The sequence below is a fragment of the Haematobia irritans genome, chromosome 3 (assembly GCF_050003625.1).
Source record: "Haematobia irritans isolate KBUSLIRL chromosome 3, ASM5000362v1, whole genome shotgun sequence".
Lineage (NCBI taxonomy): Eukaryota > Metazoa > Arthropoda > Insecta > Diptera > Muscidae > Haematobia > Haematobia irritans.
In genome coordinates, this window is record NC_134399.1 from 123,854,921 (window position 1) to 123,880,546 (window position 25,626).

Sequence of the window (25,626 nt, forward strand, 5' to 3'; positions counted from 1 at the left end):
AATTTAATTTAATTTAATTTAATTTAATTTAATTTAATTTAATTTAATTTAATTTAATTTAATTTAATTTAATTTAATTTAATTTAATTTAATTTAATTTAATTTAATTTAATTTAATTTAATTCAATTTAAATTAAATTAATTTAATATTAATAATAAATCAATTTAAAATGAATTCATTTATATATTTTCAAATTCCCCATGAAAATTTGTTATGATATCATTTTCTACGAAATATTTATAACATAGTTTCTTTCTCCGATTTATTATTGTATATGTTTGTATGTAAAACTTCATTCATTTTTTTTAATCTACGACGAAAATCTATGATGATGATGATGATGTGGATCAACTGCTGATGCTCCTGTCGTAGTTGAGGCTGAAGATATCGAGGAGTGATGCGGTTGATGATGTTGAAGATGGTGGTGGTGGGACGAGGTGGCTGCGGCTGCCGAGGACATTGCAACCGCAGGAACGACACTTCAGCGTTTCACTCCAAATAGATTTGGTATAGACTTGATCTTCTTTCGTGAACAATTGATATAATCTTTGTACATGTCAGATCTCAAATAACGTGGATATGAGTCACGTTCCATAAGATGATAGACATGTGATGCCGCCACATCAAAACACCAACGATTCGGACCGTTTGGAGAATTAACCGCTTCGCGTGCCAATTCAACTGACTTGGAATCAACATTGACAGCCCTTGGTGCATCGGGTGCTAGAAATTCTTGCCAAATACGTTGTATGGCTTCTTTGATTTCACTTTGAGGTAGTGCCTTCATTTCTTGTACGGATTCCCAGAATCTGAAAATGTAAAAATAATTATCGAATGCTATTTTTAAATTAAAATACTTTTTTATTAATCGTAATCGAATAATTCAATGCGCAAAAGTCCATTGAGTATGTAAACAAGTTTTTCATATCGCTATTGCTATGCAGACTTTGGACAGATGGACGGACGTATGTGTTTAAATGGAAGTGATAGTGAAAAGATTTACAAAAATCTGCTAGATGTCAGTGGTTTCTATTTGCGTTTTAGAACGACAGCTTCCTTGTTAACAAATGCCAATACAAGCCTGAATTTTGATACCTTCTCATCCGGCTATCCATTATCTTTGGCCAGACTTTTTGTATGAAAGCAAAACATTTCGATTTTCCTTAGGAAATAACACTTGGCCATTGCCTAAATTGATAACTTCAGTAGATACCTCTGAATTCACTAGCAACTGAAATTAGATGGCATTATATTTATTGGTACGTTAGCTTTTTATACTACCAAGCAGCGAAATTCATAATAGGTACCTACTACTGTGGGCAAAAAATATTGAGACTGTTCATAATTATAAAATTCTTTATTGATTGTGACAAATTTATTTCGCCTCCCTCAAAGTAATCCCCCCTCAGTCAACCAATATTGTTCTATGGATTTTCCAATTCTCGTAAGAGTGGTTAATCAAATTCCGGAAATTCGTAGGGGAATTCGTGTAAATTCAAGTTTAATGTCTTCAATTGACTCAAAAGGGTTTCCCCGAGTGAATCGATTGTGTTTGTTGAAGAGTCAGCTAAATCAGTCGAATGCGAGGATTGTGGGACGATATTGGTTGCAAAAGAAGAGTAGGGTTAAGACGAAACTTTTTGTAAAGAATGAGAAAATGCCAGAAAGATAGGTGCGACGTTTTCTTTTCAGTCATCAAACGCAACCATCATTGCTCTAGTAGTCAATGTTCATTTTCCGAACATATGCAGAAACTTGTCCGCGGACCCCTAAAGTTGCTATCCCAGTATAGGACTTCGGAGGTCAGACTCGAAATTCGTAATAGGTTAGGTTAGGTGACAGCCCGATGTATCAGCCTCACTTAGACTATTCAGTCCATTGTGGTACCACATTGGTGAACTTCTCTCTTATCACTGAGTGCTGCCCGATTCCATGTAAAGCTCAATGGCAAGGGACCTCCTTTTTATAGCCGAGTACGAACGGCGTTCCACATTCCAGTGAAACCACTTAGAGAAGCTTTGAAAAATCCCCAGAAATGTCACCAGCATTACTGAGGTGGGATAATCCACCGCTGAAAAACTTTTTGGTGTTAGGTCGAAGCAGGAATCTAACCATTGCACCATGGTTAGATATAGTGGGAGCCCGTTGTTTTAGACTCACGTAGTCTTTCCGGTCCAGTGTGATACCACAGGTGGTGAACTTATCACATATAAATGAGTGCGGGCCGATTCTATGTTTACCTGAATGTCAAGGAACTTCCTCATTATAGCCGAGTCCAAACGGCATTTTACTTTTCGTTGAAACCAATTAGAGAAGCTTTGGGCATGCTGACCATTACACCACGCTGTATCCCTTCGTAATAGGTAGGTACATTTAATGGAGAAACTTAAATTTTCTCATTACGGGCAACAAGCACCGACATGAGACAATTCCAATAGTATGTGCAACTTTGTTTATGCGCAATCCGTGTTTGAGTCGTGAGTCACGAAATTAAAGCCTTCATGATTGTGCATGAGTAACCAATTTCGGAAAATACTCTCACGAAAATAATCCCGCTCTCGAAAATAAAATGCTTACGAGTTGAATTAATTTACAATTTTAGTGAGAGTTTAGTTTAATAACGCTCTCGATGTTTTCAGTCAGTTTCCTCATAAAACTATTCCTGAGACCCGATATTTTTCGTGAGTCACAATATTTAAAAGATTATCGTGCGTGAGTACAAAATTTCTTTTCGTGGGTGTGCGCGAGTCCTACCAAAAATATCGTACGTCAGCAAGATTTTTCCGTCGTGAGTGTGCATGAGTAAAATTCTACTCATGTGCACACTTCTAATTTCGAGACAGAGAAAGCATTATATATCCGAAATGAATTGAAAGAAGCGAAAGGAATTCGCCAACAAGTTTGTACAAATGGAACCAGAAAGTAAGTTTTGCAATCAGTGTGGCGGAAAGTTGGAACAGCGCTAAATAGAGTAAACCTCGTTCGCACAGGAGGTGGTGTCATGGTATGGGGGTGCATGTCTGCCAAAGGTGTTGGAAAATTAACATTTATAGAATCTACTATGGATCAATATGGCTATATAAATATTTTGAAACAAAATTTACGTCAAAGTGTTGAGAAACTTGGCCTTGGAGATGACTATTGGTTCCAGCATGATAACGATCCAAAACACACCGCTTTAAATGAGAAGTTGTGGTTGCTATATAATACGAAACAACAGCTCAATTCGCCTCCCCAATCTCCAGATTTGAGCCCTGTAAAGCATTTGTGCAATTTATTGGAGCGTAAAATACGCCAACATGCAATATCGTCAAAGGAAATGCTTACAAATATTATTATGGCTGAATGGGTCAAAATTAGCTAGGTAGAAACTACTAAACAGGTCAAATCAATGCCTAGTCCATTTTCTGAGGTGCTTTAAAAAAGTCTATAAGACTGCAAAATGTAGAATAGTTCAACAATTACTGAATGTGTAAGAATACTTTTTCTAGTGAATTTTTCTACTTTTTTTCTTATATGTACGCAATGTATAATATATATATTTTTTATATTAATTTTAAAAATAAAAATTGTAGGTTAATGAATACCCAACAAAATTTTTTCCATCCTTCATGCATTATTTCAATGGTTTAATAAAGCTTCCAGTGTTTTACGAATATTTTTTCTGGCAAGTGTATATTGTTTGTCCGGAGTGTAAACAAAATAATCACAAAACGTCCAGTATTTGTGGTATCTTTTGATTTACTTCTTTAATTTGCAGTTGATTATATTCTTTTGGTTTTGAACGTACGAGAGGCGGTTTTTTCGTTTCTGAGGTGGTATTTTCATGTGCAAGACAAAGAACGTCCAGGACAGTGGAAGAAATTTGAAGAACAATGCGAGGCATTACTCGTATGAAACGATAGAAGAATTTGGCAAATCATTCGAAGAATTGGAAATTGGGAAGTATTGTGAATGATTTAAAAGCAAGGAAATTACGTTCTGTACAAGTCGAAGCACATAGACGTCGACAGACGATTTTTCACTAGCGTACAGCTGCTCCAAACACAAGAAAGGAAAGGGTTTTTTTTTTGCATTGTATCATTACTGGTGATGAAAAGTGTATCCAATACAAAAATCCCAAGCGATAAAAACGCATACGATTGGCCCGGCAATGCCTCAACATCGATGCCAACGCCGAAAATCCATGGAAGGTGTATTTGGTGGGAGCAGCTGTGTATAGTTGAGCTGCTTCAGCAAAGTGAATATTACACTTCATCCTATAAGCTCAAATTGAAAAATTCCTGTCTGATGACTGAGTAGTTTAATGTTCACGTAATGTGTATGCCTGACATACGAGGACATACTAGGTAACTATAAAACAAATGCGCTAGGATTTGTTATAATATACCTTATGAGAAGGCTATTACGATGGAAAGCGAAAGACCAACATGAGTTATTTAGGAGGTACCCTAAACTTAATTTGTACATTGGAGTTGTTTATGTTCCCAACTTTAAACTTGGTACCTCAGTTACTTCTACTCCTTCTATACGTACAGATAAAGAAGTACTACGATTAACGCGAGGTTGAAAACGTATAACCTTAGTCTTACCGGAGTTGAGATACAATTTGTTGACCCTGGCAAACTCAGAAATCAAAGCTGCATCGCGTTCAATCAATACCTTAACAGCTTCTTCAAACCTATAACCATATAAGACGCAAATATCATCAGCATACAAAAATATCGTGCCGCCCAATCCGAGGTTCACAATATCATTCAAATATATTCTAAATAATAGTGGTCCCAGTACACTTCCCTGGGGATCACCATGTTCCACAACACCGACTTCACTCTTGTAGTCTCCTATGGAGACATATTGCCTACTATTTAGCAAGTAATGTCGGAGCAAGAATAAAGTGCTACCTATGATTTCATAATACTTAAGTTTATCAATTAAAATATTGTGGTCAACTAGATCAAAAGCCTTGGAGAAGTCATAGAAGATTCCCACTACACCTTTATTCCCATCATCTAATTTATCACATATCGAATTCACCACATTTACTGCAGTTTCTTCCGTCCCACATCCTTTCCTGAATCCATATTGGAAATCACTTAGTAGTTCATTACCTCCCAACTATTTAGATATTTGGTTATACAAATGTCTCTCGAAGATTTTATTAAATGTCAATAAAACAGCTTTGGCCTATAACAGTCCACTGTGCAAGCATTAATTTTCTTGGGGATCGGCATAACTTTATGGATTTTCAGTACATTGGGATAGGTCCCACTAATCACAATGTCGTTGAATATTCGAGTTAAATGAGGTATAATTATATGAGAATATCTCAAAACTAAATCAGAAGTAATTCCGTCAAAACCAGGACATTTCCCTTTCTTTAAACTGAAGATGACGCGCTCTACATCGTTATCAGTAGCAGTACTAAAATTAAGACGAGGAGAAGAAGAATTAAGAGTCCCTAAACTATTAAAATGGTCGCCAGGTCTCGCACAGATTGCAAAAAATATTCATTATATAGTCTCGCCATATGGGCTCCCTCAGGTATTTTATTCCCATCAAATTCCATTAAGCACAATGTCTTCTTCTTACCTCTTCCTAAACTTTCATTTAGAAATCTCCAACATTTCGCTGGTTCATTTCCAATATCTCGCAGATTTTCTGCATAAAAAACATTCATGGATTGCTTGTAAGCCTTTCTAATAGTTTTACTTCTAGATTTTAAATTTTCAGATGTGTCCACATTCTCAGGATGTCTTCTTCGCGCTTTCAAAAGCTTTGCCTTTAATGCAAAGAGTTTCATAAGATTCCCATTCACCCATGGAGTAACTTCACGTTTTAACTAATTTTTGTCGAAGAACTTAATTACAAGTTTATAAGATGTAATACTGAATTCTGCATTTACAACTTTGTGCAGAATAGTAGTGCCTACAGTATGGACACTATAATTTAGGTGCTTCCAATTTTATAATTATTTTTTGCTGGGTACCTGCGGATAGTCTTTGGAGAGTTTGGAAGTAATCAGCGGTTGAATTAGTTAACGTGGTAGGTGTATCGTTTTAAATAACTACAAGAAGTAAAAACTGATAACATAACAAAGTAATTTTTAGTACAAACACATTATCAAATAGTACGAGTAGTGAAGGTAATTTAGTTCTAAATTGGCAAGCAATTACTATTAAATGGAAATGTTGGTTACTTTCGAAACGTCATCTCTATAGGGAAAGCACTTCTCTGGAGAATTACCAAGAGCATAAGCGTGGCCGAGATGAGAGAAAATAAAGTGGTTTGTGAGCAGTGTTGCCAGGTGATTTTTGATTCTTCCCCCCCACCCCCTAATCTTAAGAAAAACCCTAAATTGGTCTAGAGTTTTTTCAAAAACCCCAAAAAAATGAAGAATGTAAATAGAGCAAAATTGGGTCCCAAATTTCGTGAAAAAATCCTGCAGTGATACGCTTTCAAAATTAAATTTAACACAAATATATATACTGAAAGAAGAGTTTTCTATTCGGAGGAACTAAATTTTCTTTTGTAGCTAAAAAATTTCCTTTTGAAATAAACAAAAATAATTAGATGTAATCATTACAACACTTGTCACAATTTCGGTTTTTTTTTGCTCTTTAAGAAAATACTTTATAACAAATAGGAATTTCGTTTTTCTAAAATTTCGTCCCTGAAGAAAGCAGGCAAAACAAAATAATTCAATGTATAAATCTTTTAAATCAAATTAATTTTGAAAAAGGGTTATAAAAAATAATAAACAAAAATTAAAGTTATTCGCCAAAAAGTGTAGGCGAAAAATTATAAGACCAATAATTTAATGAAAATTTAACTCTTACCCCCATTTTCAGTAAGCTCAGTTAGTGCTACGTTAGCTAACGAACTTTTAAACTGAACTATTGGCATATTTGTCATCTTGTATATATATATTCCATATGTATGTGAAGAGCTTAACTGCTGAAGCTGTACAAGCGTTTGAAAAATATAACGAAAATAATGCTATTGCATATTGGCTTATATTTAGAAACTTGGGTTGACTTCCCGCATATTTTTTTCTCATTATTCATGCCAGAATCGTTCCGAATGTGGTTGAGAATTGCTCCACTATATAAGGTCTACGATATTTTTTTACCCCTAAAAATCCCCCTAAACGTGAAAAAACCCCTAAATTTGGGGGGAAGACTCTCAAACTGGCAACACTGTTTGTGAGAAATAAACAATAAATCTATTCGCTGTGTGGTAGTACACATGAAAATCGGATGTATGGTAACCGACACCGTCCGGTTATAGTAAGTCATTATTCTTAAGCATACGGTATTGCTGGGGTTATGGGATAAATGCTTTTGGTAATCAAGTTTTCGCCTCAACTACTTACTCAGTTTTTGGTGGCAAGGATTTAGTTTTTAACATTTTAATTTCGTCGTTGGTATTTTAAATTATATGTCTAAGTGAGCCTAAAGTACCAGGATGTCATAATCACAAACTTTCTTTAATCTTTAACTTAATGCTATTAAATTATATATATTTTTAAATAATAGAAATAACTCCACTGCATACTTACAATAAATTTTCACAACTATATTCTTTTTCCAGAAATTTGGCAAATTGTTCACGTCCCATAGGATCTTTCAATAATTCACGCATACTGAAAGCCCATCGTTTACATCGTCGCATTGATACCTCTTTGCTGTAATGGAAATCGGTAAGTCAATTAAGTTCTTTATTCGATATTTCTTATAAATTTGGGGTTTACAAACCAATTTTTCTCGGCATCCCACATTTCGGTACTATCTGTTTGCCAAGGATTTGGTAATTCAGGTGAAGTGATAAAGTAATCAAATTCATTATATTGCTCGTAATATGATACCAATCTGTAAAGAAAGCAATATGTTCTCATATAAATTACTTTCACACATCAACACAACAAAATATCACCAAAAGTCGCACAATTTTATTTTTTTTTAATTAGAACAATAATTGGATCAACAAATATTTTAATTTATGTTGGCTATTGAATCTATCGTTTATGTGATGTACACAAATTTTTATACCCTCCACCATTAGATTAGGGATATATTAACTTTGTCATTCCGTTTGTAACACATCGAAATATTGCTCTAAGACCCCATAAAGTATATATATTGCGGGTCGTGGTGAAACTCCGAGTCGATCTAAGCATGTCCGTCCGTCCGTCTGTTGAAATCACTTCCGAACGAAACAAGCTATCGCCTTGAAACTTGGCATAAGTAGTTGTTATTGATGTAGGTCGGATGGTATTGCAAATGGGCCATATCAGACCACTTTTACGTATAGCCCCCATATAAACCGACCCCTAGATTTGGCTTGCGGATCCTCTTGGAGGAGCAAAATTCATCCAATCTGGTTGAAATTTGGTACATTGCTCTAGTATATGGCCCCTAAGAGCCATGCAAAAATTGGTATAGTTATATATAGCCGATCTCCAATCACACAAAAATTGGTCCAATTCGCCAAAAATAATCTACCAATTTTTTTTTTGTTTCTATAGAAAATTTTGTCAAAATTTTATTTCTATAGAAAATTTTGTCAACATTTTATTTCTATAGAAAATTTTGTCAACATTTTATTTCTATAGAAAATTTTATCAAAATTTTATTTCTATCGAACATTTTGCAAAATTTTATTACTATAGAAAATTTTTTCAAAATTTTATTTCTATAGAAAATTTTGTCAAAATTTTATTTCTATAGAAAATTTTCTCAAAATTTGTTTCTATAGAAAATTTTGTCAAAATTTTATTTCTATAGAGCATTTTATCAAAATTTTATTTCCATAGAAAATTTTGTCAAAATTTTATTTCTATAGAAAATTTTCTCAAAATTTGTTTCTATAGAAAATTTTGTCAAAATTTTATTTCTATAGAGCATTTTATCAAAATTTTATTTTTTTATTTTATTTTATTTATTTCTAAATTTTATTTAGAAAATTTTGTCAAAATTTTATATCTATAAAAAAGTTTGTCAAAATTTTATTTCTATAGAAAATTTTTTCAAAATTTTATTTCTATAGGAAATTTTGTCTAAACTTTATTTCTATCGAAAATTTTCTCAAAATTTTATTTCTATAGAAAATTTTGTCAAAATTTTATTTCTATAGAAAATTTTGTCAAAATTTTATTTCTATGGGAAATTTTGTCTAAACTTTATTTCTATCGAAAATTTTCTCAAAATTTTATTTCTATAGAAAATTTTGTCAAAATTTTATTTCTATAGAAAATTTTGTCAAAATTTTATTTCTATAGAAAATGTTGTCAAAATTTAATTTCTATAGAAAATATTGTCAAAATTTTATTTCTATAGAAAGTTTATCAAAATTTTATTTCTATAGAAAATTTTTTCAAAATTTTATTTCTATAGAAAATGTTGTCAAAATTTTATTTCTATAAAAAATTTTGTCAAAATTTTATTTCTATAGAAAATTTTGTTAAAATTTTATTTCTTTAGAAAATTTTGTCAAACTAATTATATACGTATTTTATCGGCCTTTTTTGTTTAATATATACCCCACTGTACATTAGCTTTCTAAAAATAAATTTAGTGTTGTTGCATTACTATGTAACAAAACGAAATGAAAAAAAAGATTAAGGGACTTGTAAGTTATATGCACTGAAAAAAAAGCATACTCGGTTCCAAAGATTTTGTCTTTATTTTAAAAAATTTGGTATTGATTCCGAGCCAAAGAAGCGGAGAATACAAGTAAGGATACTTTTAAGACACAATTCTCTTTTAAATTTAGGTTTTGTGTACTTGCTTCTAGGAAGCAAATTTTAATTTTTCGCTTTCTCAGCTTTGTTTCTTCATATGCTATCAAAGTCCTTTAAAAACGAGTTACCGGCAACTTTATTTTACAAATTAAGACTCGACTTCCAGTAGAAATTATGCTATGTTTGAAGTAAAAAACTTCTTTAAAATAGAGTTTTGAAAAACATGTCCTATATTTGAACGATTTTTTGCTTTGTAGTCAAGATGCAAAAAGACAACAAATTTAAAGACAATTTCATTAAATTTAAAGAAATTTTTCTGAATTATTAAAGTCAAGTTGACCTTAGCCTATAATTTTTTTCTTTCATGTTAAGATACCCATTTTTAAGTCAAATCACTTAATTATAAGGACAATACGACTTCATTGAAAAGTTTATCGACTTTTGGACAAGGAAAATAACTTTATTTTAGAGAAATGCGTCTTCTATGCTAAGCAAAATTTGTATTCGTATTTTAAAGACATGAAATCTTTGACCTCACGACAATATTTTTTTCAGTGTGAAAAGATGATGTACAGTGGGAGAAAAGATGATTCAATTTGTAAGAGGAAATTTCCCAAATGTTTTCTCCATAAGGAGTTAGCATAAAGGACCCAAAATTGAGTTATCTCTTCCAGCCAGATCTATACTAAAGGCTGTGGAAAATTTCATTCACCCGAACTGAAACATGTACAGTCCAGGCGTGTATAGATTTGTATCTGGCGTTTTCTTTTCAATGTTCCTTAATCTATATCTGTTAATTTCAATTAAAAATTAATTGGGTTAATTAATTTCGTGATTGAATCCATTTTTGTTTTGTGTGTAGGTGATTTAGACTTTTTTGAGTTACAAGGACGTGGCTTCTTTAAAATAAAGATATTTTGATGATGAACTCCAATTTTATATATATGTTCCATAAAATTAAAATTAGGATAATGGTTTTATTTATCAACCAAGTCCCCATTAAAAATTCTACCCCATTCACGAAGAAAAACCCCAATATTCTGGCAAAATACCATGAAATAGCTTTGCGATGATTTGTCTAAAACTTCTCCGTTATAATGGTAGTCCAATGACCAGTTTCATAGCCTTCGATTAATACTTAATCGGAGGATAGACCACCGGTTAGTAAAATTTTTGTATGCGATCAGCAGTTTTATCGACACGACAAGATATTGAGAAACCGGCCCCTAGCGTGTCTTTAACAATAGCTAAGCCATCTTTCCTAACCTAACCTAACTTGGAATGAAGTATGGGCTCTCATATGTTTCCAATTACTTACGCTTCAGCCGCTTTTGACACTTTTATCGTACGACGTTCCATCTTCTGTTTTCTCAGTGTTATAATACGCGTTAATAATTCTATGGGATTTTTGGCTACCGAAGCTCCACCAGAACCAGTTCCATGACTAGAGGCTCCTCTACGATATGCTTTTTTAATATCAATCTCTGTGGTATTCACACATCCTGGCATGGGACGATGAACGTCCCAAAATGCACGCTCTTGTGAATCGAGTACTTTACGTTCCAATTTATCACGTTTTTTAGCTACTTTGCTCTGGGATTCAGCCTAAGTAAGGAATACAGAAATATTTAAATGTTTTGTAAAGTTATTATAGCAAATGGTTTTTTCTTACCTGCATAAATATGAATTCCCATTTCCTAGAGAACATTTTTTGTAATTTTGCCAGATTTTCTGCTTCATAATCGGCCAATTCGAGACGTGTTTTATTCTGCATTGTCCGTTTGCATAGGTATACAGCGTAGTCAGTATTTTCGGGTTCCCAACAATTCGATGGCCAAAAATAGGGTGTTTGGAATCTGAAAAATGTTAATTTAAAATATTTATTTTTTATGTTAAAGATATAATTTTCGATTCTCATAAATAATTCACCCGAACATCTTATGGGTATTAAGTACAAAAACGTCGCCAAAAAAGTAATGAAAATGTTCTTTTTGGATCCGGAAGTGGTGCAAAACTGACGCAGAAGCGATGAATTTAACATGGACTTGTCATAGGACAAAAGTCCTCCATTTCAACAGTCTGTGCACTGAACTTGCATCACTTCTTTAGGTGTGATCCGAATTCAATATTTTGGATGTAAATTAAAAAATTCTGTGATATTTCGTCAAATAAATAATTTTTATAATTTTTTATAATTTTTAATGGATTCTAACGCTTGTCGGAAAAGTTTGACCTAAAATATTTTTGAAAATGCACAATTTTTTCAGATTGGATTTAGCATTTTTTTCGACAAAATTTAAATGATTTGTTTGTTTGTTTAATTTGTGAAAAAACAAAGAGGTCAGTTGAAAATGTTCATCTTCGATTGGCTACCAGAATTCAAGCGCCGCCGATTGTAATCGTGAGGACCGTCGTAACGGTCGATGGTCGCTCTCCACACCTATACATCGACTCCCCACTCATATTCATCGACCGTCTATTATTGAGAAAATGCTCTAAAGACAGTAGAGACAAACATTTCAACAGCAGACCATGAACATTCCAACAGAACTTAGCACTAACGCAATCAGCACGCACCAACCATGAATAGTTTAACAAGGAGGTTCCTCGCTTCATTTCTACATCACAATGATCACCAAAATCTCCGAATCTTTATCCGTTGGGGTCAAAGAAAAAAATGCCGAATATAGTCGGAAAAATTTCCTAAAAACAGTATGGAAGCCCTGGACAGACAAAGATTTCGGCGCAGACCATGGACATTCCAACAGGACTCAGCACCATCGAACTCAGCACGCGTCAACGAAGAATGGGTTAAAAATAATATTACTCGCTTCATTTCTACCGGTCACTGACGACCAAAATCTCCGGATCGCCATCCATTGGACTCTCAAGACGGCGCTTCGCCGGGAATGGGCCAAAAAATCGCAGTTTGATATTATTTCCGGCATTCTTTGCGTTTGGCCAATAAAATTTAAAAAATAGTTAAAAAATATTTAAAACCATATAACTTCTAAAATAAGATGCATCTTTGGCTCGGAATCAACGCCAAAATCCGCAAGGGAAGTTCAAAATCTTTTGATCCAAGTAAACTTTTTCGAGTACATAAATTGATTCCGAGCCAAAGAAGCGGAGAATTGAAGTAAGGACACATTTAAGACATAATTATCTTCTCAATTGAAGTTTTGCGTACCTGAGTCTAGGAAACAAATTTTAATTTACATGTTAACTACAACTTACATTTCTAAATTCAGATTCGACTTCAAGTAAAGGGTGGTTAAATTGTAAGGGCCGATGTTGAATGTGAACCACACCTAAACGCCAAATTTTTTTTTCCGAATTTTATTTGACATTTCTCTACTTCAGACTTACTCAATTTGAACCATGGAGAGATACATAATCCAACAACGTGTTAAAGTTATCCAGACTTATTATGAAAATGGGCGTTCATTTTCGAAGAAAATCATCTTCAGTGATGAGGCACATTTTCACCTCAGTGGATTCGTCAATAAACAGAATTGCCGCATTTGGGCGAATGAGAATCCAAGAGTGATTGTCGAAAAACCAATGCACCCACAAAGAGTGACTGTTTGGTGCGGTTTATGGGCTGGCGGTATCATCGGGCCGTATTTTTTTCAAAATGAGGCCGATCAGGCAGTTACTGTGAATGGTGTTCGCTATCGTGAGATGATAACGAACTTTTTATGGCCCGAATTGGAATATATGGATGTGGACGATATGTGGTTTCAGCAGAACGGTGCCACTTGCCACACAGCTAACGAAACAATGGCTCTTTTGCGCAACAAATTCAATGGCCGTGTTATCTCACGTAATGGCGATTTCAATTGGCCGCCAAGATCATGTGATTTGACACCGTTGGACTTTTTTCTTTGGGGTTATTTGAAAGAAAAGGTGTACGTCGATAAGCCAGCAACAATTCAAGATCTAAAGGATGAGATAATTCGGCACATTAACGGCATAGAAACTCCATTATGCCTCAGCGTCATCGAAAATTTGGTGCATCGGATGGAGGTGTGCCTCCGAGGTCGCGGCGCCCATTTGGCCGATATTTTGTTCCATACATAATTGAGTAATATCAATATATCATAAAAAATAAAATTACAATAATTTCCTAAATAGTTTGTGTTTTATTCAAAATCAACATCGGCCCTTGAAATTGTAACCACCCTTTAGAAATGATGTCATAACATATTTAGAGCAAAAAACGTTTTTAATGTAAAGTGTTGAAAAAAAAAACATCTATGTCTAAGTGCTTTTTTGCTTTGTAGTCCAGATACAAAAAGTCCGCAAATTAAAAGACGATTTCATTAAGGGTTTTCCAAACTTATTAAAGCCAAGTTGACCTTAATCAACCAAAATTTTCTTTCATGTTAAGAAACAGAAAAATATTCCGAATATTCCGATCAGCGAAGCAGGTTCGCTGGTGGGGGCGATGCACGTTGTGGGAGTGTCTGGGGATAAATCGGATGACATATCCTCCACTGACTCTTTCTTCTTTCTAAGGGTCGAAGAGGCCTTTAGAGTGAAGCAGAGACTAATAGGTAAGAAGGATATGTCGGAAAATGACTCGAGGCGCCTCCTCAAAGCGAACGAGACTATAAAGAGATGGGAGATAACCCTGAACATGTATACGGACGGGTCAAAGATGGAGGAAGGAACGGGCAATGGAATCTATTGCAGTGAACTACAAATAAGCGAGTCTTACACGCTGGATAGTGATTGCAGTATTTTTCAGGCTGAGATTTCTGCGATCACAAAGGCTGCTGAGTCGCTGTTAATGAGGCCGTTATCCAGAAGCGATATCAGTTTCTTCATCGACAGTCAAGCAGCTATAAAGGCATTGTGCAGTGCTGACATATGGTCTAAGGTAGTCAGCCGCTGTCGTATAGAACTCAAGGTTCTCACTGAATATAACTCTGTGTTGGGTACCTGGGCACTATGGGAAATGAGGAAGCGGATGTGCTGGCTAAGGAGGGCGCCAGTGGAACGAATAATGTCCTAGCGGAAGTTTTTCCTCCACTGTCTTCTTATCATTACAGGATAGAGGTAAAATATGACGAACTATGGCGAAGACGCAGGGTTTCTTCGGTTGGTTACGAGCAAACCAAGTTGATATGGGACGAAAAGAAACGTAGGAACTGCGAAATTTTGATGTCGATGAACAGAGAAAAATTGCGTCCACTGATTGGTATCATAACAGGACATAACACACTTGGGAAAGACATGGTAAGAATAGGACTAAAAGACGATGATATCTGTAGATGGTGTCTGGACCCTGAAGTTACGGAGGACTCGTACCACTTTCTGTGCCAGTGTCCAGCTTTATCCTTTAGGAGAAACAAGATACTGGGCTCCTCTTTCTTTCAGGCTCTCACTGATCTGCGGAAGTGCATCTTAAGGAACATACTTGCATTCGTCAGGGCCTCTGGTTGGTTGTTCTGAGATTTCTTTTAAAGAGAATGAGCAGGAGGAAGCTCTGGGACAAAGCGGACCGCATCGGAAGGAAGAAGATGGAAAGATCACATCGAGGAATCACAATGGACCTATACTGGTCTAACATAAGTGGACATCAATTTCAACACAAAAATTTATGTCATCCTCTACAACCTAACCTAACCTAAGATACCCATTTTTAAAGTTGACTCACTTAATTATAAGGACAAAACAACTTCATTGAAAAGTTCATTGGCTTTAAATCAGAGAAATTCGCCTTCTATGTCATGCAAAATTTGCTTTCGTATTTTTACGACATGAAACCTTTGGTCTCACGACAATATTTCAATGTAATACGTGTTTCAAAACTTCTCTGAGCAGTTTCACCGTAATGTGAAACGCCGTTCGGGCTATAAAAAGCATATCCCTTGTCATTGAGCTAAACATGGAATCGGTCAGGACTAATTATTTTTATATAGTACCGACCTTAAAATGATTCGTGTCAACATTTGACGTCTGTGAGTCAATTAGTTTGTGAGATAGAGCGTCTTTTGTGAAGCAACTTTTGTTATTGTGAAAAAAAAACGTGTTTTGATGAAATACTGTTTTCTGAAGGGAAAAAATACGGTGGAAGCAAAAACTTGGCTTGATAATGAGTTTCCGGACTCTGCTCCAGGGAAATCAATTGATTGATTGGTATGCAAAATTCAAGCGTGGTGAAATGAGCACGGAGGACGGTGAACGCAGTGGACGCCCGAAAAAAAATCCACAACATGATTTTGAATGACCGTAAAATGAAGTTGATCGAGATAGCAGAGGCGTTAAAGATATCAAAGGAACGTGTTGGTCATATCATTCATCAATATTTGGATATGCGGAAGCTCTGTGCAAGATAGGTGCCGCGCGAGCTCACATTTGACCAAAAACAACAACGTGTTGATGATTCTGAGCGGTGTTTGCAGCTGTTAACTCGGTAATACACCCGAGTTTTTCCGTCGATATGTGACAATGGATGAAACATGGCTCCATCACTACACTCCTGAGTCCAATCGACAGTCGGCTGAGTGGACAGCGACCGGTGAACCGTCTCCGAAGCGTGGAAAGACTCAAAAGTCCGCTGGCAAAGTAATGGCCTCTGTTTTTTGGGATGCGCATGGAATAATTTTTATCGATTATCTTGAGAAGGGAAAACCCATCAACAGTGACTATTATATGGCGTTATTGGAGTGTTTGAAGGTCGAAATCGCGGCAAAACGGCCCCATATGAAGAAGAAAAAAGTGTTGTTCCACCAAGACAACGCACCGTGCCACAAGTCATTGAGAACGATGGCAAAAATTCATGAATTGGGCTTCGAATTGCTTCCCCACCCACCGTGGTGCAATGGTTAGCATGCCCGCCTTGCATACACAAGGTCGTGGGTTCGATTCCTGCTACGACCGAACACCAAAAAGTTTTTCAGCGGTGGATTATCCCACCTCAGTAATGCTGGTGACATTTCTGAGGGTTTCAAAGCTTCTCTAAGTGGTTTCACTGGAATGTGGAACGCCGTTCGGACTCGGCTATAAAAAGGAGGTCCCTTGTCATTGAGCTTAACATGGAATCGGGCAGCACTCAGTGATAAGAGAGAAGTTCACCACTGTGGTATCACAATGGACTGAATAGTCTAAGTGAGCCTGATACATCGGGCTGCCACATAACCTAACCTAACCTAACCTTCCCCACCCACCGTATTCTTCAGATCTGGCCCCCAGCGACTTTTTCTTGTTCTCAGACCTCAAAAGAATGCTCACAGGGAAAAAAATTGGCTGCAATGAAGTGGTGATCGCCGAAACTGATCTCAAACTGCCTCAAAATAGGGCAAAACCGAAGGAGTACTACCAAAATGGTATCCAAAAATTGGAAGGTCGTTATAATCGTTGTATCGCTCTTGAAGGGAACTATGTTGAATAATAAAAACGAATATTGACAAAAAATGTGTTTTTCTTTGTTAGACCGGGGACTTATCAGCCAACCTGTTACATTGGTCTAAAATTTGCGTGTATTCAAAAGAAATGCCTCTGTGGAGGTATAACCATGGGAAGTTTAGCTTCCTTGCATGTATCGCCGCCGCAACGTTATATACTCACCGATAAAATGTTCCATCATTTTTCACCGTCAACTGATGATCATCTATGGGAAAAATATAACCATGTGAGGCTAATAAATGGGCAAAATGCAAAGCTTCGGTAACATCTTCCACATCCAAGTTTTTCAATATCCATGAAATCAAATCGGCTCCAGTGAAGACAGATGGGACCTTTGTCATAAAGCCCTTAACCGTACGGACGGATACTCCAGTACTTTCAGCTTGCATTTTTTCAACAATAGCCTCCATCTAGAAAAATACAAACGAATAATTGAACTCAAGAATTGCATCATGTTTCTATGCCAAAGAATGTCTTCTTTCTAACCTTTTTGTATACCAAAATATTGGGGGCATCTTCATTTTTATTTTTACTATGACTCCCAGAATTACCTCCTCCCATATGCTGTGCTGGTTGATTATGATGATTATTACGCTGATGTGATCCTGAACCTCCGAGGCCACTGTGACTGCTGTTAGCACCACCACCGCCACCTGCATGCAAATTCGATTGGGACGATGATGATGAAGACGATGCATTTGCATTTATTTTGTTCACCTGTATCGTCGAAGAGGGCAATAGGGTCTGCTGTTGTGATGAGGATTTGGAATTTGTGGCCGCAGAATTAATAGAGGGTATAGGACCACTACCACCACCACTACTACTATCGTTAGTTGTAGCTGCTGTATTGGTGGGTGTGGGCATTGGAGTGGTGGTGGGTGTGGCGGTATTAAGTGTTATGGTGGGTGTAGTGGTAGTAGCGGTGGCTAAGGTGGTCGCAGTTTTTGTTGTTATTGCAACTGCTTCTGTTGCTGGTATTTGTACTGTTGTTACGGTTTCTACTTTAGATGATTTATTATCATTGTTGTTACTGGTGGTAGTAGTGGTGGTGGTGTTGGTGATGGTGGTCGTGACATTATTACTACTACTATTGTTGTTGTTGTTATTAGAGGAGCTTGAGGTGGTAATACTAGTTGCAGATGTTGTTGTTGCTGTTGCTTTTGTATTTATGGCAATTTCCGTTTCCTCTTCCTTTTTCCGATTATCTGTTGTTGTCTGTTTATCTTCAGAAGTGTCATCCTTTGGACATATATCATCTTCACAACTATTGACTTTAGATGATAGTGTTGTCGTGGAATTGTTTATTTCGGTATTAGTTTCGGTTTTATCCTTGGCAGGTTCTACACTTGGATGTGGTTTAATGGGACTAATGGGTTCCGGTGTTAATGACTGTTTCTTACCAACATCCAAATCGCCATCCACATTGCCATTGTTGATATTTATGGAACTTTTATCAGACATTTCGGATGCAGAGATGTTTTGTGATTTTGTAGCCATTGTTGTGGCTATCGTCGTTTGCGTCTTATCCACTTCTGTAGACATTGTTACCATCTTCTATTCTATTTTGTTTACCTTAATATGGATTTTGATTATGTTTGAAATATGTTTAACGTCGATACAGTGTCGACGTTGATGTAGTTTAGACTCTCACTCCTACACGGGGAAAAAGTTATAACAAAAAAAAAAAAATATTAATAAAAATATCATTAAAGAGTTGATTGAAATTGAAAACTTAATCAATAACAAAGTCAACTGGCACAATTAACTTGATAATTGAAAAATAAAAAATCAATTGAGAAAATTATTACAAATCTTTACGTTCTTAATTAACATATTAATTATGATAATTAAGTAAAAACAAAGATTAGCCAGGCCGAATATTATGTTCCCCTGATCACATATTGCGTTCAAATCTCTACTAAAGACTGTCATTTACAATCGAATTATTTGGGCTCTGGTAACAGTTGATATAAAGTATATCAGATAAAATTAAAGGTGGAGTAAGTACTCATATAAGCCACTCTAGTCCTTGATCGGTTTATAAAGATAATTATGACCCGATATGGACCAATTTTCGCATGGTACAAAGAAATTTTCCAATTAAAATTTTGATTAGATTAAAAAACAATCAATTAAAATATTAATTGATTTAACAAATTTTCTAATTGAAACAAAAACAATCACAAAAATTGAAGAAATTTCAATTAAAAATTAATTGTATCAATTCGCCCTGATTGGAGACAAACAGTATTTTTTCTGAATAGTTAGAAGGCATATACTGACATCGTAAATCAAATTTCAAATGGATCGGACCCATGAGACTCAAAAAGTCAAACATAAGGACCGGTTTATACGTGGGCTACGGGGTCATTCCTATTTTCTAAACCGCTCGTAATTTTCAGAATTACGAGCGGTTTAGAAAATAGGAATGACCCCGAAATAAATGAAATAAAATTTTGACAAAATTTTCTATAGAAATAAAATTTTCTACAGAAACAAATTTTGACAAAATTTTCTATAGAATTAAAATTTTGACAAAATTCTATAGAAATAAAATTTTGACAACATTTCCTATGGAAATAAAATTTTGACAAAATTTTCTATTGAAATAAAATTTTGACAAAATTTTCTATAGAAATAAAATTTGTTTTGTTATTGTTGGTTTTGTTCTTTAAGCATTGTTGTTGTTTTTTTTATTTAAGCTTAAAACCATGCATTGACTAAACTACAAGTGTAGCTTAACCAACAAAGGAAAAGAATGTTTGTCAAATTTATTTGGACAAAGCCCTATAGACTGCAAGATGGTTGGATGGACGCACTTTTCGGAATTATCACATTCCTCATCAGCATCCTCTACTTGCAGCAAAACTATCAACCAATTATCAGAATAAATTCAGGCAATTCTGTTAACCCAAGGTGAACCACACTTGAACCTTCCGAAAAAAGGTTTATGATAGGCGGCTTATGCCGAAATAAATTCGTACAGACATTTCTCTTTTCTTTGCCACCATCAAATCATCGATTTGAGTGCAGTTGGCTGGGTTAATTTTGAGCGTCCTTCCTCTTTTTTTCATTCGTTTTGTTATTGTTGGTTTTCTTCTTTAAGCATTGTTGTTGTTTTTATTTCAGCTTAAAACCATGCATTGACTAGACAAAATTTTCTATAGAAATAAAATTTTGACAAAATTCTATAGAAATAAAATTTTGACAAAATTCTACAGAAATACAATTTGGACAAACTTTTCTGTAGAAATAAAATTTTGAAAAAATTTTTCTATAGAATTAAAATTTTGACAAAATTCTATAGAAATAAAATTTGGTCAAACTTTTCTATTCAAATAAAATTTGGACAAAATTTTCTATAGAAATAAAATTTTGAAAAAGAAATTCTATGGAAATAAAATTTTGACAAAATTTTATATAGAAATTAAATTTTGACTAACTTTTCTATAGGAATAAAATTTTGACAAAATTTTCTATAGAAATAAAATTTTGACAAAATTTTCAATAGAAATAAAATTTTGACAAAATTTTCAATAGAAATAAAATTTTGACAAAATTTTTTATTGAAATAAAATTTTGACAAAATTTTCTATTGAAATAAAATTTTGACAAAATTTTTTATAGAACCAAAATTTTGACAACATTTTCTATAGAACCAAAATTTTGACAAAATTTTCTTTAAAATTGGCAAAATTTTCTATAGAAAAAAAAACTTTCAAAATTATTTTAATAAAAATAAAATTTTGACAAAATTTTCTATAGAAATAAAATTTTGACAAAATTTTCTATAGAAATAAAATTTGACACAATTTTCTTTAGAAATGAAATTTTTACACAATTTTCTATAGAAGTAAAATTTTGACAAAATTTTCCATAGAAATAAAATTTTTAAAATTTTTTCTATAGAAATCACATTTTTACAAAATTTTCAATAGAAATAAAATTTTGACAACATTTTCTATAGAACCAAAATTTTGACAAAATTTTCTATAGCAAAACAACTTTGAAAATTATTTGAATAAAAATAAAATTTTGACAAAATTTTCTATAGAAATAAAATTTTGACAAAATTTTCTATAGAAATAAAATTTGACACAATTTTCTTTATAAATGAAATTTTGACACAATTTTCTATAGAAGTAAAATTTTGACCAAATTTTCTATAGAAATCAAATTTTTACAAAATTTTCAATAGAAATAACATTTTGACGCAAATTTGACAAATTTTTCTATAGTAATAAAATTTTTACAATTTTTTTTCTATATAATCAAATTTTTACAAAATTTTCAATAGAACTAAAAAAAAAAAATCATTTCTAAATAAAATTTTGTCAAATTTTATTTCTATAGAAATCAAATTTTTACAAAATTGTCAATAGAAATAACATTTTGACGCAAATTTGACAAAATTTTCTATAGAAATAAAATTTTGAAAATATTTTCTATAGAAATAAAATTTTAACAAAATTTCCTATAGAAATGAAATTTTGACACAATTTTCTATAGAAGTATAAAAATAAAATTTCGAAATTTTGACAAAATTTTCTATAGAAATAAAAATTTGACAAAATATCCTATAGAAATAAAATTTTGACAGAATTTTCTATAGAACTAAAATTTTGACAAAATTTCGTGTAGAAATAAAATTTTGACAAAATTTTCTATAGAAATCAAATTTTTACAAAATTTTTAAAAAAGAAATAAAATTTTTACAACATTTTCAATAGAAATAAAATTTTGACAAACTTTTCAATAGAAATAAAAATTTGACAAAATTTTTTATTGAAATAAAATTTTGACAAAATTTTCTATAGAAATAAAATTTTGAGAAAATTTCCTATAGAAATGAAATTTTGACAGAATTTTCTATAGAAGTAAAATTTTGTCAAAATTTGCTATAGAAATAAAATTTTGACAAAATCTTCTATAGAAATTTTTCCGTTTGCTAAGTTTTTGATAACGTTTCTTTAAACTTTAATAGAGTATTTGGCGCTTGAGGTATTTTAGAAAGTGGGGTTGGTAGCAAAAAATACCAAAGTGTCAATCATCTTAAGACGGCGCTTCGCCGGTAATGGGCCCAAAATACCGTTTGATGATCACAATTCGTGTCAAATATATTTGATGGTATTTCCAATATTTTGGCTTTTGAACAATTAAACTAAAAAATAAAAAAAAAAATTCTTTGTTGTATTTCATATCAACCACCATGTGTGGAAGCTATACCTAAAAATAGTCCGCTTTGGCATATTTACAATATCATACGGCTTACATAAATAACAATTCCCAACAAAAAATATTGGAAGTTCTGCCCAAGTCATTACGTTTTTTAAAGTACTCCCAAAAATGTTCTTCTATAGATGGACTTAATTTTCATTTCTCAAAAATTTCTTTTGAGGTGATATTTAAGGATAACCCGAATAATGGAAATTTCCAAAAAAATATTTAACAATTCTACTGATTCATTTTTCGACAGACGTGGATCAAATATTTGCTAGTACTATTCAAAACGCCTTTACGTAGAGATACAACTAAATAAAAATTTAGTTTTTTTATGTTTTCCCTTAATTTTTTTTAATAAAACCCGAAATACTGAAATATTAAAAACCCATCAAAAAAAAAAACGTGACCAAAAAAGTTGTAAAAATGTTCTTTTTGAATCAGGACGTGGTGCAAAATTGGGGCAGAAGCGATGAATTTAACATGAGCTTGCCATAGGACGGATGTCCACTATTTCAACAGCCGTTCTATTGAATTTGTATTACTTCTTAAGATGTAACCCGAATTCAGTGTGTTGGATGTGAATTGAAAAACTTTGTGATATTTTGACAAATAAATATTTTTTTATAATTGTTTATGTTTCTAATTGCATTCAAGTGCTTGTCTGAAATGTTTAGCCTCAAATAATTTCAAAAAGTTGCAATTTTTTTAGAATCGATTTAGCATTTTTTCGACCAAATTTAAATAACCTGTACTAGTTTATTAATTCTTACTCTGTTTTTAACCTATTTGAGACAAAAATGTTTAAATTACCCATTAAAAATATGAAAAAAAGATTTATAAAAAATTTAATTAAAAGAACTTCCTGTGTAATTAAAATAAAGAACGTCGTTGGGAGGACATTTTTGGAAGTGATTTTAAAGTTATGCCTTTAGAAAAACTTAAATTTTTTTTGCTAGGTATTTTGACTCAAACAAATTTATTAAAAATGCCGAAGAAGTCAATAAAATTTTTAGTCAAGTAAATATTGTTTAATTAATTAATTCTGTGATTGATGTTATCATTTTTGTGACTGAAGCAATTTAAATTTTAATAAAATTAATGGGACCAATTAATTTCATGATTGAATCAGAATTTTTTTATCTGTGTGATAATCACAAAATAAAAAGGAAAGCATTTTAACATGCTTGATTTGTTGTTGGTTTTTATGTTACGATGGTAATGATGATGGAGGCGGTGTATCCCTATAAATTTATTGATTTTTAATAAAGACAAATTTGTTGGAATTTTTGTTTCCCCCAGGACGGGTTATAAATTGTTGGAAATTTGTTTTATGTCTGCCTTTTCTCACCTTCTCAGTCAAATTCAAAACCTTTTTCGTATGGCTGGCTGGATGTTATTACAACACAACACACACATATACATACATATATCACTATATGAAAGAGAGAGTATGTCATTGGCTAATTCCCTTTAGCGCCTACCCCACTTCAAACTAGCACAAATGATTGTTAGCAGACCATTGCTATGTCACGGAGTAAGGTAAAAATCCAACATATTTGAGTCATAGTTTATACAAACACATACGCACACACACACATCCACACATGTAAACATAAATTCGCACTCGTTTCACAGGCAAATACCGTTAAGAATACGCACCAACTAACAAAGGTCCCCCTTTTTTATTGTGTTTCACAAGCCCGTGGCCAATTTCTTTGCTAAATTTCCGTTTTAAAGAGCAACACACCTTATTTGAGTGTGAGTGTTCTACCACACATTCCCCCTCACATTAACTAGCGTAACCTGTGGTTACACCTTCAAAGCAAACAGGATAATTGAATTAAATTCTTGATGCCATTTGCAAAAATTCTTAGATGTAGACATTTGCTGATTGGTTGTGGAGAAATTATAAATACAAATTTTCCTTAAATTTGTTTTTTTTTCTTAATTTTTATTAGTACTTAATTTTTTTTTTCGCTACTCCTTGTGTTTTCACTTGTTTCATATACTCTCGATGGAATCGAATTGATTTGGATATTTTCTTTTTTAGTTCATTTCTTGGTTAGTATTCTCTCACTCTCTCCCTCTTGCTCTCTGTATGTCTCTCGGTTGGATACGCTCTAAAGGACATTTGAGCATTGAGTATTGAGTGTCTCGATTATTTATAACCTCTCGTAAATGTTACGGCCTGCAATCATTGTCGTGCAAGTGGCTGGCTACATATGTAGGTTTGTGTAGATGTCGACAAGAGCCTGTATGTATGTGTGGATATATGCTTTCGTGTATAGGTATTCACATTATTCAACGATAGTATGTTGGTGTGTTGGCGTTATTGATGGTGTTCTCATTTGTTTTAATTTTACCCATAGTTACACAGACATTGCACATACAACCAAACCCATGGGACCAAACGACCAGCCATACGAACAAACTTTCACTTGACACACACACACACAAATACATTTTCTGTTTTCTCAAAATTTTCACTTTGCATATTTCTTCGTTTTATGTGATATTTTTTTAGTATCCTGTTTTTTTTTTTTTTTTTTAATGTGACCAATTAAAAAGAAATTGATTGTATGCCTTTGGGAAAAAAATATTTGTATGGTAGACACACTCCAGTCACTCACTTAATTTTCCGACTCCACCTCAAAGCTTAAAACAATTAATAATCCTGTGAACATACCGTTAGTTTAATAGAAATATACTGAGCGCGAGATAGGAAAGACTTGTGTGTGTATGACGGGAAGACAATGTATAAATTCATAGTCAGAGAGCGGTAACAGTGTTGCCAGTCTAAAATTTGTATTCACTTACCATTAAAAGCGCATGTCCTTTTGTAATTTAGGTTGTTGCCAGGATGTTGAATATAATTTTAGCTATTCTGTGATTAAGGCTTCACGCAAAAGTGCAAAAAGTTAAACCTCTCACGATATAACAGATTGGCTGATAAGTCCCCGGGTCTAACAAAGAAAAACACATTGTTTTGTCAAAATTCGTTTTTATTATTCAACATAGTTCCCTTCAAGAGCGATACAAGAGTACTCCTTCGGTTTTGCCTCGGTTGGCCTCAGTTTCGGCGATCACCTCTTCATTGCAGCCAAATTTTTTCACTGCGAGCATCCTTTTGAGGTCTTAGAACAAGAAAAAGTCGCTGGGGGCCAGATCTGGAGAATACGGTGGATGGGGAAGCAATTCGAAGCCCAATTGATGAATTTTTGCCATTGTTCTCAATGACTTGTGG

At 33.6% G+C, this 25,626-nt stretch overlaps 1 protein-coding gene across 1 annotated transcript; it reads right to left on the reverse strand.

Annotated features, from left to right (window-relative positions):
* Positions 1 to 244: 244 nt before the first annotated feature.
* Positions 245 to 25,117, reverse strand: RSG7 (Regulator of G-protein signaling 7). The gene is made up of 8 exons (XM_075299385.1): positions 25,069 to 25,117; positions 17,646 to 18,812; positions 17,322 to 17,569; positions 11,416 to 11,599; positions 11,062 to 11,348; positions 7,759 to 7,872; positions 7,563 to 7,688; positions 245 to 810 (listed from the first exon to the last, which is right to left on the reverse strand). Exons 2-8 carry the CDS (start codon positions 18,708 to 18,710, stop codon positions 483 to 485), a joined length of 2,352 nt encoding a protein of 783 aa, XP_075155500.1. The 5' UTR covers positions 18,711 to 18,812; positions 25,069 to 25,117; the 3' UTR covers positions 245 to 482.
* Positions 25,118 to 25,626: the final 509 nt, after the last annotated feature.

What these genes read in the sequence shown, in the direction of transcription:
- RSG7 (XM_075299385.1), bottom strand. Translation starts at nt 18,710, where the DNA reads ATGGTAACAATGTCTACAGAAGTGGATAAGACGCAAACGACGATAGCC. An exon ending in GTGTCAAAAGCGGCTGAAGC is followed by an intron (nt 7,873 to 11,061) that starts GTAAGTAATTGG and finishes CTTTCTTTACAG; the next exon opens with ATTGGTATCATATTACGAGC. An exon ending in TGGGATGCCGAGAAAAATTG is followed by an intron (nt 7,689 to 7,758) that starts GTTTGTAAACCC and finishes TTTCCATTACAG; the next exon opens with CAAAGAGGTATCAATGCGAC.